This window comes from Trichosurus vulpecula, chromosome 8 (assembly GCF_011100635.1).
Source record: "Trichosurus vulpecula isolate mTriVul1 chromosome 8, mTriVul1.pri, whole genome shotgun sequence".
NCBI classification, from domain to species: domain Eukaryota; kingdom Metazoa; phylum Chordata; class Mammalia; order Diprotodontia; family Phalangeridae; genus Trichosurus; species Trichosurus vulpecula.
In genome coordinates, this window is record NC_050580.1 from 82499079 (window position 1) to 82512002 (window position 12924).

Consider the following 12924-nt stretch of genomic DNA (forward strand, 5'->3'; position numbering starts at 1 on the left):
TCAAGAGGATTGTGACACCTTCTGGCTCTGAGAAGTGATTGTATACTCTGAGGTAAGGTATTGTTTTGGGAGCTTGCTTATGAGAAGGCCCTTGTGATTCCTTAGTCGAGACCCTGAGTGGCCCTGCGTTCAGAGCTCCTCAACTGCTCAGACATAAAAGCTCTCTTGATCCACTGGTTTATGTAAAGTATATAGCAATATTGCTTTGATTTGGGCAGTGGAGCCCTGCCTGTTGGTCTTTATTTCTCTGTGTGTATTTTCTCCAAGTTCAGGGTGCTGACTTTTCCCCTGAACTAATGAATGTAATTAAAGATCGTTGACCCCTTAAACTGCTATCTTTCCTAGTAAAGCAGATCTAAGAACCTGTACTAGCAGCCATCCCGGGTATGCCAGTGTGGTGGCTGCTACAGTCGTGCAGCCCAGTTCCATTTTATAGAGGAGGAAACTAACACCCAGGAAGGTAAAGCTCAAAGTCCCACAGGTAGTAAATGGATCCATCCCTGCCAGGCACAGTCGTACAGGTAGTAAGTGGCAGAACTGAAATTCAAACCGAGGCCTTCTAGACTCCAAATTTGGCCCCCCTTTCACTGTAATATGCTGTAATTTATGGTCCTGAAGGGCTGCCTGGGTGCACTGAGAGGTTAATTGACTTGCTAGTGGTCATTCAACTAGTATTTGTCCAAGATAAGACTTGAACCCAGGTCTTTCTTACTCTGAGATCAGACCTCTACCACATCAGGTTGCTTTTCATTCTATTCTATTAATATGCCATAATATATTCAGCCATTCTTCAATCACTGGATACGTAGGTTGTTTTTAGCTTTTATATTATAAATAAGTCTATCAAATAAATATTTCTGTGCAGCTAGGAACTTTGCCTAGATAAATAGATGTTTTTATATTTTTAGGATGAATATCCTAGCCATAGAAATATGCTGGATCCATAAGTGTCATCATTTTTGTGCTTCATTGTTTGTTGTTGGATAGTTCTCCAAATTGTTTATAACATGCAGCTGGAGGCATACTGAATAGAGCTCTGGACTTGGAGTCAGGAAGACCTGAGGTCAGATTTGGCCTCAGTCACTTACTGGCTGTATGACTCTGGATAAGTCTGCCTCAGTTTCTTCATCTGTAAAATGGAGATAATAAAAGTACCTACCTCATATGGTTGTTGTGGGAATCAAACAAGAAAATATATGTGAAGCTCTTTTTAAACCAGAAAGTGCTATACAAATGCTAGCCATTGTTTATTATTATCCTTTCCTCAACAATGTATTGATTGCTAATTCCCACATAGCTCTTCCAACATTAAGTTTTCACTCTTGCCATTTGATCAGGTTAGTGTAAAATATAAGTTTTACATCCTCTTCTACGGAAATCTGACCACCAAACCCATGGGTGGGACTGAAACTACATGATTTTAATATTGTTATAAAAACCAGAAGTCTAAATACATCATACTTTCTCTAGAAACATTGCCTAACTTAAGTCCAAGCTTTACCCGTGTGTGTTTCTGATCCACATTTTCAATGTTTAATAAATCATTGGTCTGGGACATTTCCAACAGTTGACCCTAACTTCTTTTTCAAATTGATACCTGTAACATGCCTTGATTTGCCCAAGGTATCTCTACTATATAGGCTTTCTTGATTAAGGCTAACACCACTGTTAGGACCAGGAGTATGCTGGAACCACTTCTAATTAGAGCATGAGCAGATTGTTAAATTTTCAGTGTGAGCATTTACATCTCAGAAATTGGCAAACTGTACAATTAGGACTTGATTTATTGTTTTGTTGGTTGTCTCTAGACTTAAGTGATGGAGAAAATGTTAATAATACAAATTAAACTTAAAAGTGTGTCCAGTCTATACTTTTCCCCTAGAGAGCTAGATGTTCAACATTTACCGTCACCCTTCTGTATGTTCCTAACTCTTGCTGCTTCTAATGACAAATTCTACTCCATTCATTCAAGGCATATTTGTTTTTAATTTCTATGCTTTTAAGATCCAAGTTACCATCTCCTGTCTATATTTTCATTTCTAGTGGATGATGCCTTCTCACAGACTGTCAAGGAAATATTTGGAGGCAATGTAGACAAGAAAAACTTGGTGGATCCATTTGTAGAAGTTTGTTTTGCTGGAAAAAAGGTATATATGGACACGATCTGAACAAGGATACTTGTAGGAATAAATGTTTAAAACTATGTGTGCTACCTAGAGCTGATAGTTATACATCAGACAGATTCATTGCTCAACTGGCCCTAGGAAGAACATTTTGATTCTTGGCAGATTTGACAGATCTATGCCCTTAGAACTGGTTCATTTCTCAGTTAGTTGGAAGATGGGCCAGGCTCAAGATAATCCCTTCCTCTTCCCCGCTCAGAGCCCAGGAACTTTCACCCCAAATCTTCACACCAGCCCTGGTGGTCATAAGGTTTCAGTGCAATCAAAAGAAATTCTTCCTTAGATGGGCACCTTTACAGTAAGGAGAAATGTAATCATTTCTTTTTATTTCAAAGATGCCAAGAACTAAAGATAAGACCCTGCCAAAGCATAGTGATACACCTTAAATAAGTAGTCTGTGGTGTAGAGGTTAGAGAGCTGAAGAGAGGAAGGCCTGCCTGGTCCAGTCCTGTGCCCTTGACACATACTGGCTGTGTGACCCTAGGCAAGGCCCTTGACCTCTTGGTACCCTAGAGAGCTCTCAAAATCTACAAATGTCAGAGAAGGTGCAGACCGGCATTGGTATAGGGAGTTTCTTCACCAGAAAGGTCCCTATGCCAGTGAAATCATGGGACCAGTTTTAAAGACCTGCCATCTCATGTAAATATAAGTGAGTTCTTATTTTGGTAGCAAGCTTGGACAGCTTAAACACCTGTAACTTTGTGTGTTTTGTCTTGATTTATTTTTTTATACTTCTTATGACTATCAATTGAAAAATCTGATGGTTAAAAATCTGTCAAGCAACAGACCCCAGAAATGCTCGGCATAGAACAATGATGTGAACCAATGTAGGCTATTTACCATATTTGATAAAATTCTCAGTTATATAATATATAATTGGTGAATGAAGGACCATGTCTGTACGTATTATGTGACTGTAGTTCAGTGGAACTGAATCCACAGAATGATTACACCAGACAATGGATGCAAGATTCTGTCATGGAAATTATAAGCTTGAACTGATGTTGCTTTATGCTGCTGATTTTTTCAGGTTTCCACAAACATAATAGAGAAAAATGCAAATCCAGAGTGGAATCAAGCTGTCAACCTTCAAATCAAGGTTGAGTATTTCATCTATTTGGGGAGAATTTTTTTTAATGTCAAAATAATGAGTTTAACAGTTATTGCCTAGTTTTAGAGATGACAATTTATTTTCCTCTTTTTAACAGTTTCCTTCAATGTGTGAAAAAATAAAGTTAACGGTGTATGACTGGTGAGTTATAACTCCTGATTGCTTTCTATCTCAATCAAAAAAAAGATAATTTCAGCTGGAGCTGTTCCTTTCTTTCCCCAATTTTCCTCAAGAACTTGGTCTGGATCTTTTTGGCCCCCATCACACTTAGTGTGATCATTCCCTTTCCTGCCTACCTTCTCTCCCTGCCAGAATGTAAGCTCCATAAGTCCAAGAACTATTTAATTTTTGTCTGGCATGATTTCTGGCTCATAATAGGTATTTACTGATTGGTTGATATTTATCTGTGTACGTAAAACATTCTTTGGACTGTATCATTTGAAAATATTATTTGTCTTTTTATTCCCAGTGCCTAGAGATAGTGCTTTGTACGTAATCAAGACAATAAATAAAAGGAAGAAAGGGAGAGAGGGAGCGAGATTTTAATTGGTGATACAGGAATCATTGATGGGCAATCTAATGCAATGAATACAGAGCTGGGGGGGTCAAATAGAACTTGATTCAGGGCCTTCCTCTGCCACATTGTGTGACAGATACTAGGCAAGTCACTGACCTTTGCTTTGCCCTTAGACATCTCTCTGAGATCCTACATTGCTGGAAAAAGGCTGATTTGCTTTGATAGAGGGGATTTCTTCACCAGGAGTTTCCTAAACCAAGGAAACCTCAAATCTGGATTCCACTTCCCCTCCCCTCCCAAAAAAGGGGAACCCTGGGTGAAATAACCGTCACAGGATCTTGCTGTTCTGTTAACAATACAACCCATAGCAATGCAGAAGTGTTGGGGTGAGAAGGAACCTTCCCTCTGCCTGTGTCTTTGGACTTGCTGCGAAGAGACTGGCTAGCCCAGGTCTTCCTAACATAACAAACCAACTTTCTCATGGAAATTGAGCCAGAAGGAGGTCAGTCTTGATTACGTAGCTAATTGAGACAACGGTGAGATGCTGCCCAGTTGGAAGTGATAGAACAAAGCTCCTTTGCTATGAATTGTGTTCACCGTCAGGTAGTGCAGTTAATCATTTCATTTCCACGGCATATGACACTTTCATGTTTGGAAAGGCATACTTTCTATGCCCTTCTGGAACTTTGCCAGTTGGGTGTATCCAGGTTGGTGAAGCGGGATGGTCCAATGTCTGCACAAATTGTATAGTGAACCGATAGCAGGTAATTATGAAACAGAGAAATGCCTTAAGACAAAAATTCAATTTAATTCTGTTCGGTTCAATTCAACAAACATTTATTAAATACCTGCTATGTGCAAAGCATTGAGGATACAAAGAAAAAATATGACACAGGGTTTGCTTTCGAGGAGCATAAAATCTAATGAGAGAGAAAGATATACATGCGGTACAACAGGGAATTGGATAAATGTAGAGGAGGATTAGGTATGAAGAAGGTAAGAGAGTGGGAGGGAAGAGGGCAGCCAAAATGTTCATTCCAGTGAGCACACGCCGCGATCAATATCCATCCAGTATCACCTAGAAAAGCTCCAGACAACCAGGGGTCCTCCAGTGATGTATCTTTGGTCCAGTCAGCTCAGGAGACACACTCTATCTCTTGACCAATATGGAGCATCTGTTTCTGACCCGAATTTGTCCTGAAGATATAAGTGGCCCTGAGAATATAGGTTTATTCTGACTAAATTTGGCCACTGCATGATCTGGCCTTGAAACCTGTAGGGGAAATGAATAGGTCACAGGAGGATATCCCCTGTAGGACCCCTCAAGGTTGGTCTAGTTGTCCTCCCTGATGTTCAGAAGAGAATTGAGCCTAATGCTCAATACATGGAGGTTACAATCATCTTGCTCATGCAAGTTGGGTCTGATTCTTCCTCAGTCACCAAGGAAAGAATTTACATGAATGAGTGGGACTATTTATAACTCCCATGGATACCCCAGGAAAAAATGTCTCTAGGTGGAGGAAAGGAATTGTGAGGAGCTGTGATGGTTGGCCACTCCAATGACTGACCATTAAATAGGGTGTGATTGCCAATGCTGCACGATACCCAAGGAAGATACCCAAAGCGATATATACTTGAAATATGCAATTTGGTCCCTCTCAAAGCCACCTCTGAGGAGAGCTCCTGGTAGACCACACTGCACTCAGAAATGCAGATGTGTCATGGAAGACTGTGCCTTCCTCTCATGGGTGGGGCTTTTGTTCACTCACCACAGATGTAAGGGAATTACTGAGCTGATACCAGTTGAATCATCCTGGTAATGCATATAATTCCCACATCACCAAATGAACCCAATAAAAATTCCACTTTAAAAAATTATGTAAAGACTCTAATGCATTTCTCTCACTGCCTGAAATTCTTATTAATTTACAAACTCCTTGATGACAGGGATTATTTCATCTTTTGTCTTGGTATTCCCAGTACCTAGCACAATACCTGGCCCTCAGTAAGTGCTTCATAAATGCTTGTTGATTTCTCGATTTACCAGTCACGTCTTCCATCTGCACAGGACAAAGCATTAATCTCTTCTTTCTTGTAGGGACCGCCTTACCAAAAATAATGTAGTAGGAACAACCTATCTGTATCTCTCTAAAATTGCTGCGTCAGGTGGAGAAGTTGAAGGTAAGTCACCCAGCCTGTGTTCAAGTGAGAAGGTACAAAGATCCCAGACTAGAACATATTGAAACAGACCAGTATAGATGGGGACCAAGCCTGAAAAACAAAATATAGTCAATCCAGTGAAGCATTTTAGCAACATTGTGGTCATGACTAAGCAATGCAGTTAATTCACAGATAATCACAGCAGCTCGAACTATTTGTGGGATCAGGTATCCCACCCAATGTTTACATATACCTTTTGATGGACCACTTCTCACTGAGGAGTCTTTCTAACTAACAGGTGTCAGCTATCCGTGGGCATCATGATGAAGACATGGAAAACCTGAACATAAAACAACCATTTGGGGGATGGAGACTCCACCTACTTCTCATTTTAACAATGTTATATCAAAAGACAGGGTATTATAAGTAAGCCTGGGTCCACTAATGATAATAGGTCATGCTTTGGTATAGAGTTAACATTTGGTGCCAGACCCCTGGCTTCAAGCTAGGATTTTGAAATAAGGGTTTCTTAAGACAGCTTATAAAGCACAAACAACCCATTATTCGTTAATACTCTTTTGCAAGATTGAATCTCTAAGACGGAAGTGGATTAATGCAGCAAGAAAAAAGGGACAGGGGTCTTAGATTCCTCCAGATCTGAGGAGCCTTGAGACTCCATTTTGTTTTGTAAGTTGCACTGTAATAAGGACTGATTGGAAGGTTTGTAGAGATCAGTGCTGCCCACAAAGTTAACTTCATGGCCCATCTATTATTTATTAGCCCTAGGTCCTGGAATAAATCCCCAAATTATCAATGCCAGGACCATTGAGAAGGCTGACAACCTTGTAAAAGTCTATCATTTCAATACATGCACCTGTAGCTTTCTCTTATGGTTCATTGGTGTTTGCTCTCTCACTTTGTTTCACTGATTGTTATTGTGATAATAATGATATTATCGATAATAATAGCTAACATTTATAGATTGCATGAAGATTTACACAGTGCTTTGCAAATATTATTTCATTTGTTCCTTACAAGAACCCTGTAAGGTAGATGCTATTTTTATTCCTATCTTATAGACAAGGAAACAGATTCCAAGAGAAGTCATTTGCCTAGTCTAGGGCAGAATTCAAACAGGTCTTCCTGATTCCCATTCTAACACTGTATTCACTAGGCCACCTCACTGCCTCAAAGGGACAGGTATCCTAGACTTTCCCAGATTTGAGGTACTCCATTTTCTATTAAAAATCACACTACAATAAGGACTCTAGGTAAGCCCTTACTGAGGGACAAAAATATGCTTGGGATCAAATATCAGAGGGTCATGGAAATGAGAGCCAGCATGCCATAGTAGATGGGGATCCAGTCACGGAGTCAGGAAGAGACAGGTTCAAATTCTACTCTTGGTACATCCTGGCTACATGACCCTCAACATCACCGAATCTCTCAGTGGCTGCAGTAAGCCCTCTAAGACTACAAGTTTCAGAGCAGTTACTAATCAGCGTTAGTAGGGGGAGTTTACTCCCTGTGATTTCCCTAGTTAGGAACATTTTCTCTGTGCAGAAATGGTCATGGACCCTAACCATGGTCTCAAATCCTAGGTCCCTGACCCCAAAGCAGCCAACCATACATAGGACAAAGGATTTGTAATAAAAATGTTAAGTGTTATACCTATCCCCTCTCCAACATGACTCCCTCCAGGCTCCTGATGATCACTTCTTTTGGATATATCTTTGGTGCTGGTTCAAAGTAGGAAATCTGGTGGAGGGATTTTCAGGGGAGGGGGACAAAAATTTCTTAGGTTTTTTTCTAACACTCTCTGCCAGATTGGTGTAAAACAGGATGGCAATATTCTCTTTGGGGTCCAAATTTGAGTTAACTTCAGTGTTGCTAAACCACCTGCTTAATAAATTCACTTCTTTGATGTTCCGTAATATCTGTATTTCTCTTGTTGTTTAACCAGTCATATTTTTACAATGTAGATTCTTCACCTTCGGGAGCTTGGGCTGCATCATCTACAGGTTTCGTGTTTTGTGACTTATGCCCTCCACTGCCCAGACTATCTTTCATTGTTTATCATACAAAATACGTTCATTTTTAAAATGGAGGTTTCTTATTTTGTCCTTCCCCAAATGGTTTTGGCAGTGGAATCGTCTCCATGTTACTCATGCATGACAGTGCTGTAGAGCTGAGCTTGGCAATGAACCTGCTTATGCGATGCTAGACCTCCCACAATTCCCTCCTGTACCTTAGATGCTCCTTGTGCTGCCCACCTGCCCTATGATTAATGTCTCATGAGTTTATTCAATTGTTTCATAACCCATGTTCTTTTTGTGCTCTCTGGCTACATAGCTGTGGACACCAAGGTCAGTGGCTCTGGAATTGACAATAATATTTTCTCACTTAAGCCCAAGACATTGATTTCATTGCTTTTTCCATCTGGTTGGAAAATGAAAATTGTTTTCATACTTGGCCACCAAAGTGCAAAAATGTGTAATTTAATACAAGCAGACTTGAGTGAGTCAACAGCAGAAAGTCTATTTGAAGCTCCCTCAGATGTCAATGTTCTAATAATTGGGTTTTAAAAAAATATTGGTCGGCAGTATTAATTAGGAACAACCATGTTAATTGAAGAGAATTCTCTTTCCCTGCACCATCCCTCCCCCCAACCCCATGGTGCTAGAAACCCAATAAGGGTTGAATCAGGATGGATAGAATTTCTTCACTCTCACCTCAGAAAGAGAGAAGGCTCTGGTTGGTAGCTTGTTCATACACAGCTCCAGTCCTCAGCCCTCAAAGGAGCCATGTCTAGAGCTGGATAGTGGTGGGCTCTACGACTTTATGCTCAGTGATGGCCCATGAGGATCAAATTTTAGGCCATCCTGATTGATATAGAAGGCTAGGTGGCACAGTGGATAGAGCACTGGACTGGGAGTGAGAAAGACTCATCTTCCTGAGTTTAAATCTGGCTTCAGTTACTTACTAGCTGTGTGACCCTGGGCAAGTCACTTAACCTTGTTTGCCTCAGTTTTCTCATCTATAAAATGAGCTGGTGAAGGAAACGGATGAAGAGTTGGACATGACTAAAAAAATGGCTGAATAACAACCACAATTGATATAGAAACACTGAAGACTCATCAACTTTTATCAATAAACCTAAAAAAAGTCAGGAAATACATCATAGGGGAGGGTTCTAATGATCCACAAGATGAATATGTCACCAAAGTAAGATTGTTGGGGGAAAGCCAAAATGATATTCAGTTATATTAAAAAGAGTAGGAAAGGCCAAGGGCAGGGATTTGACCCTTCCTCTATATTTTGTATTTATCAGACTATGAATTGAATATTGTGTCCAGTTTTGGTCATCACATTTTTTAAAAGGATATGGAAGAACTGGCAAGGGTTCAGGAAAGGCTCAACAAAATTGCTTACATCAGTATAGGACTAAGAGTATAAAGTCCTGGTCTCCAGTCATAGTCCTGTCCCTTACTCACTGAGTGACCTTGAACAAGTCATTTGCATGTGTGAGCCTCAGTTTTCTCATCCCTCCAAAGGTGAAGCCTGGCAATCACTAGGAGATTGGGGAGAATGTGTTGCAGGCTCTAAAGAGTTCCCAAGGAGCCCAAAGAGGAGTTTGTTCCAAAAGATTTTGAGCCCTAGAACCAGTTTGGAATAAGTATATAAACTCTCAAGGTGACTGCTTTGAAGGATAAGCCTTCTTTGGATGTCAACGTCCCAGTGCCTTGAGGGTATGATTTGGTCTCTTTGATTCATAATTGCATTTTGCATAAAGTCCATGAAATTGCACGGTACCTAGCACATAGTGTGCTCAATAGATGCTTGACTGAACCGAATTGAACTCATAAAAAGAAAATAGCCTTAAGGAAGGAAGAACATGAGAGGATTTCTTGACCATCAACTGGGTGATTAATTTGGAAAAACAGAAAGTTCATTAAAAGTTTTTCTTTTCTTTCTAAAAAGGCCATTCGAAAGATATGGAATATTCATTCTCAGGCAGGAGAAAAGACAAATATCTGTCCTGGATGTTTTAAACATTTACTTGAAGGATTCAGGGGCCCACCCCATATGAACAAAGAGGGAAAATGGGGTAATGAGATGGAGAATAAACAGGGAATGAATGGTGTCACCTCAGTTCTAAGCATGGTTCTCATGTAACTCATTCTAGGACCTTGGGACAAATTGCCTTCCCCTCTGGGAGTAGGTTTCCCCCTCTTTAAGGTTGGACTAGATGATCTCTTAGGTTCCCTGCAAATGGAGGAGTCTATGTTTCTTTAGGATTTCCTCCTTCTGCCCCACACCCTTGTTGTTATTGTTGTTCTGTTGCGTCTAACTCTCCACGATCCTGTTTGGGGTTTTCTTGGCAAAGATACTGGAATGGTTTGCCATTTCCTTCTACAGCTTATTTTATAGATGAAGAAGCTGAGGCAAACTGAGTTAAGTGACTTGCCCAGAGTCATAAAGCTAGTAAGTATCTGAGGCCAGATTTGAATTCAAGAAGATGAGTCTTTCTGACTCTAGGCCTGCCTAGCTGCCCCCCATGTCATTATTAGTATTTGTTTATTGTAAAACAGGGAAAGAGAATCAAAGCCTGTTAGGTACTTACCAAGCAAATCCTCCATGCCTCATTTCATATACTGCCAAATGCATCAAGCCATCTACACTTCGGTAGCAGACATATGCAATAGCGGTGGCCCTCCTGTTTGGATACCTTTTTCATTTATTTTCGTCTTTTACTCTTATTTTTATCTTCAATGACTTCATCATTTTACCTTTATAAACTCTGTGTGTGTGTGTGTGTGTGTGTGTGTACACCTGCACCTGTGTGTGATAAAAATCACTTTCTGGTGAAACTGTGGAATGTTAGTTAAGTGTTATCCAGTAGTTAAATATGCCCAGGCACTCGAGGCCATCACAAAGAGCTGCTTCTCCTCTTCATTCTTTGTCTCTCCTTCAAGTTTTTTGTCTCTCCTCTCTTTCTGTCTCTAGCAGGACACATTCTGAGAATTTTCATCAGCAGGCATGGAAATCTCTGCCCTCCACCTCTACCCACAAAAGCCCCGGGCACATTTATGAGTGCGCTGCAGAGTAAAATGGTCTACATAGCGTTAGCTCTCTATGTTCTCAAAGCCATGAAAGATTTGTGATTTCATCAGCTTAGAACCCTGAATTCCCTGCCTCCAGCACCCAGCTATGACTTTGTAGGCACAAAAAGGGTCAGCCCAGATATTACTGATGAGAAGCTTAGCCCTCCAGCCAGGATGCCAGGCAGCTTCTATGTGCATCTTCCTCTGTCTGCATCCTCTTATCGCTGGCCTATTGGTATTGTCTGGAGAGTATCATGCACTGACTTATTTACTTCACTTTAAGATATAAAATTACTGAATCTTCATGGAAAGACCTTAGAGGTTGCCTAGACCAACTTCCCATACAGTTAAAAATTCCCTCCACCACATCTCTGATACTCTGAGTAGTCATCTGGCTTCTGCTTGAACACTCCCAGGGATGGGGCGTTCAATACCTCCTTAGGAAGCCCATTCCATTTTTGAACCTTTGGGAAATGAGCCAGATTCAACCTCCTTGCATTGTTAGTTTTGACCTCTGGATAGAAAATATATCTAGTCCTTGTTCCACATGGCAGCCCTTCAGGTATTTGAAGTCAGTAGCCATGCCCTCAAGTCCCTCAAATCTTCAGCTTTTAATCTATGAGGTTTGTCTGATATCCAGAGAAGACACTAATGGATGGTGACATTTGTGATGATTTAAAAGGGCTTTTTTTCTAATCATAGAGAAAATATTGTAAACTAATAGAGTGAGTTACCATGTAAATCCGTTAACCCTAAACAAGCAATTTTTACATAATCATAACTGTTTATCCTTTAAGTAACTGCTTAAAGCTGAATAATATTTCTTAGAAAAAATAAGATGAGTGTTTAACTTACTAAATTTCCTTAACAAATATAAATGTAATTATAGCTTTCATTCAATGTCCATGATATATGTAATTTTCATTTTTGAAAATAAAAACATTCATTTGTGCATTATTGCAAATATGATAAAGAGCAATTTGAAAGCCTATTATTCTTCCATTTAAACAAAATTCATAGGTCACAAGATTAGCACATTTGAGCGGCAAACGCAGACAATCGTTAATTTATTCTTTTAAAGCAACCAGAAACATCATCGTAAGTGCTTATAGCCTGCATTAACATAACTAATGCACCTGTGGTATAAAACAGCCTCACACCATTAACTAATAACTAACTTTCGGCAAAACCTAACAGATTAGAAATTCCAGTGTCTATGATCTAATGGTGATGTTTGCTTCTCAGGGAAAACAGGAGAAACAGAAGTGGGCTTCGTACCAACATTTGGACCTTGTTATCTAAATCTTTATGGAAGTCCAAGAGAATACACTGGATTCCCAGATCCATATGATGACTTAAATTCTGGAAAGGTTGGTCTCCAATTAAGTGAATATTTTTAACAGTTGACTGATGGTAATGATTTCTTACTATGATAATAATTGCTATGACCAGGTCTTATATTTAGGAGAAACTAGGTAAGGTGCAACTCAAATCCCACCTTGCCTCTCTCCCCACAAACCATTTACCTGATTGGTTGATGGGGGAAATAGAACTCTTTTCCTCCTTTGCCAAAACACTTGGATTCTTGCTGTAATTGTTTAAGGTAAAATATTTCCGGACTAGACACTGTTATTCCTATTGAGGGACATTTATTCCTTTCCCTTAAAGCACAGACTTTCCAAATAGCCTTTTTTAGAATGCAAGTACCACTGAGTGTGGTTCAGGCAAAATTCAATGGCAAAGTGATTGCCAACCATTCTTCTCTTAGAGTTCTAGTCAACAAACATTTATTAAGCAACTACTGTATGCCAGGCACTGTGCTAAACACTGGGGATACAAAGAAAGGGA

General features: G+C 40.0%; 1 protein-coding gene across 1 annotated transcript in view; it reads left to right on the forward strand.

Moving 5' to 3' along the window:
• The window catches only part of MYOF (myoferlin), a 153647-nt gene that overhangs the window by 76128 nt on the left and 64595 nt on the right, over positions 1 to 12924 (forward strand). Inside the window, exons 13-18 of the mRNA XM_036735055.1 lie at positions 2044 to 2147; positions 3214 to 3282; positions 3392 to 3435; positions 5910 to 5992; positions 7954 to 7992; positions 12322 to 12446. Of these exons, the coding sequence (XP_036590950.1) occupies positions 2044 to 2147; positions 3214 to 3282; positions 3392 to 3435; positions 5910 to 5992; positions 7954 to 7992; positions 12322 to 12446 (464 nt within the window). The remainder of the gene's footprint in view (positions 1 to 2043; positions 2148 to 3213; positions 3283 to 3391; positions 3436 to 5909; positions 5993 to 7953; positions 7993 to 12321; positions 12447 to 12924) is intronic.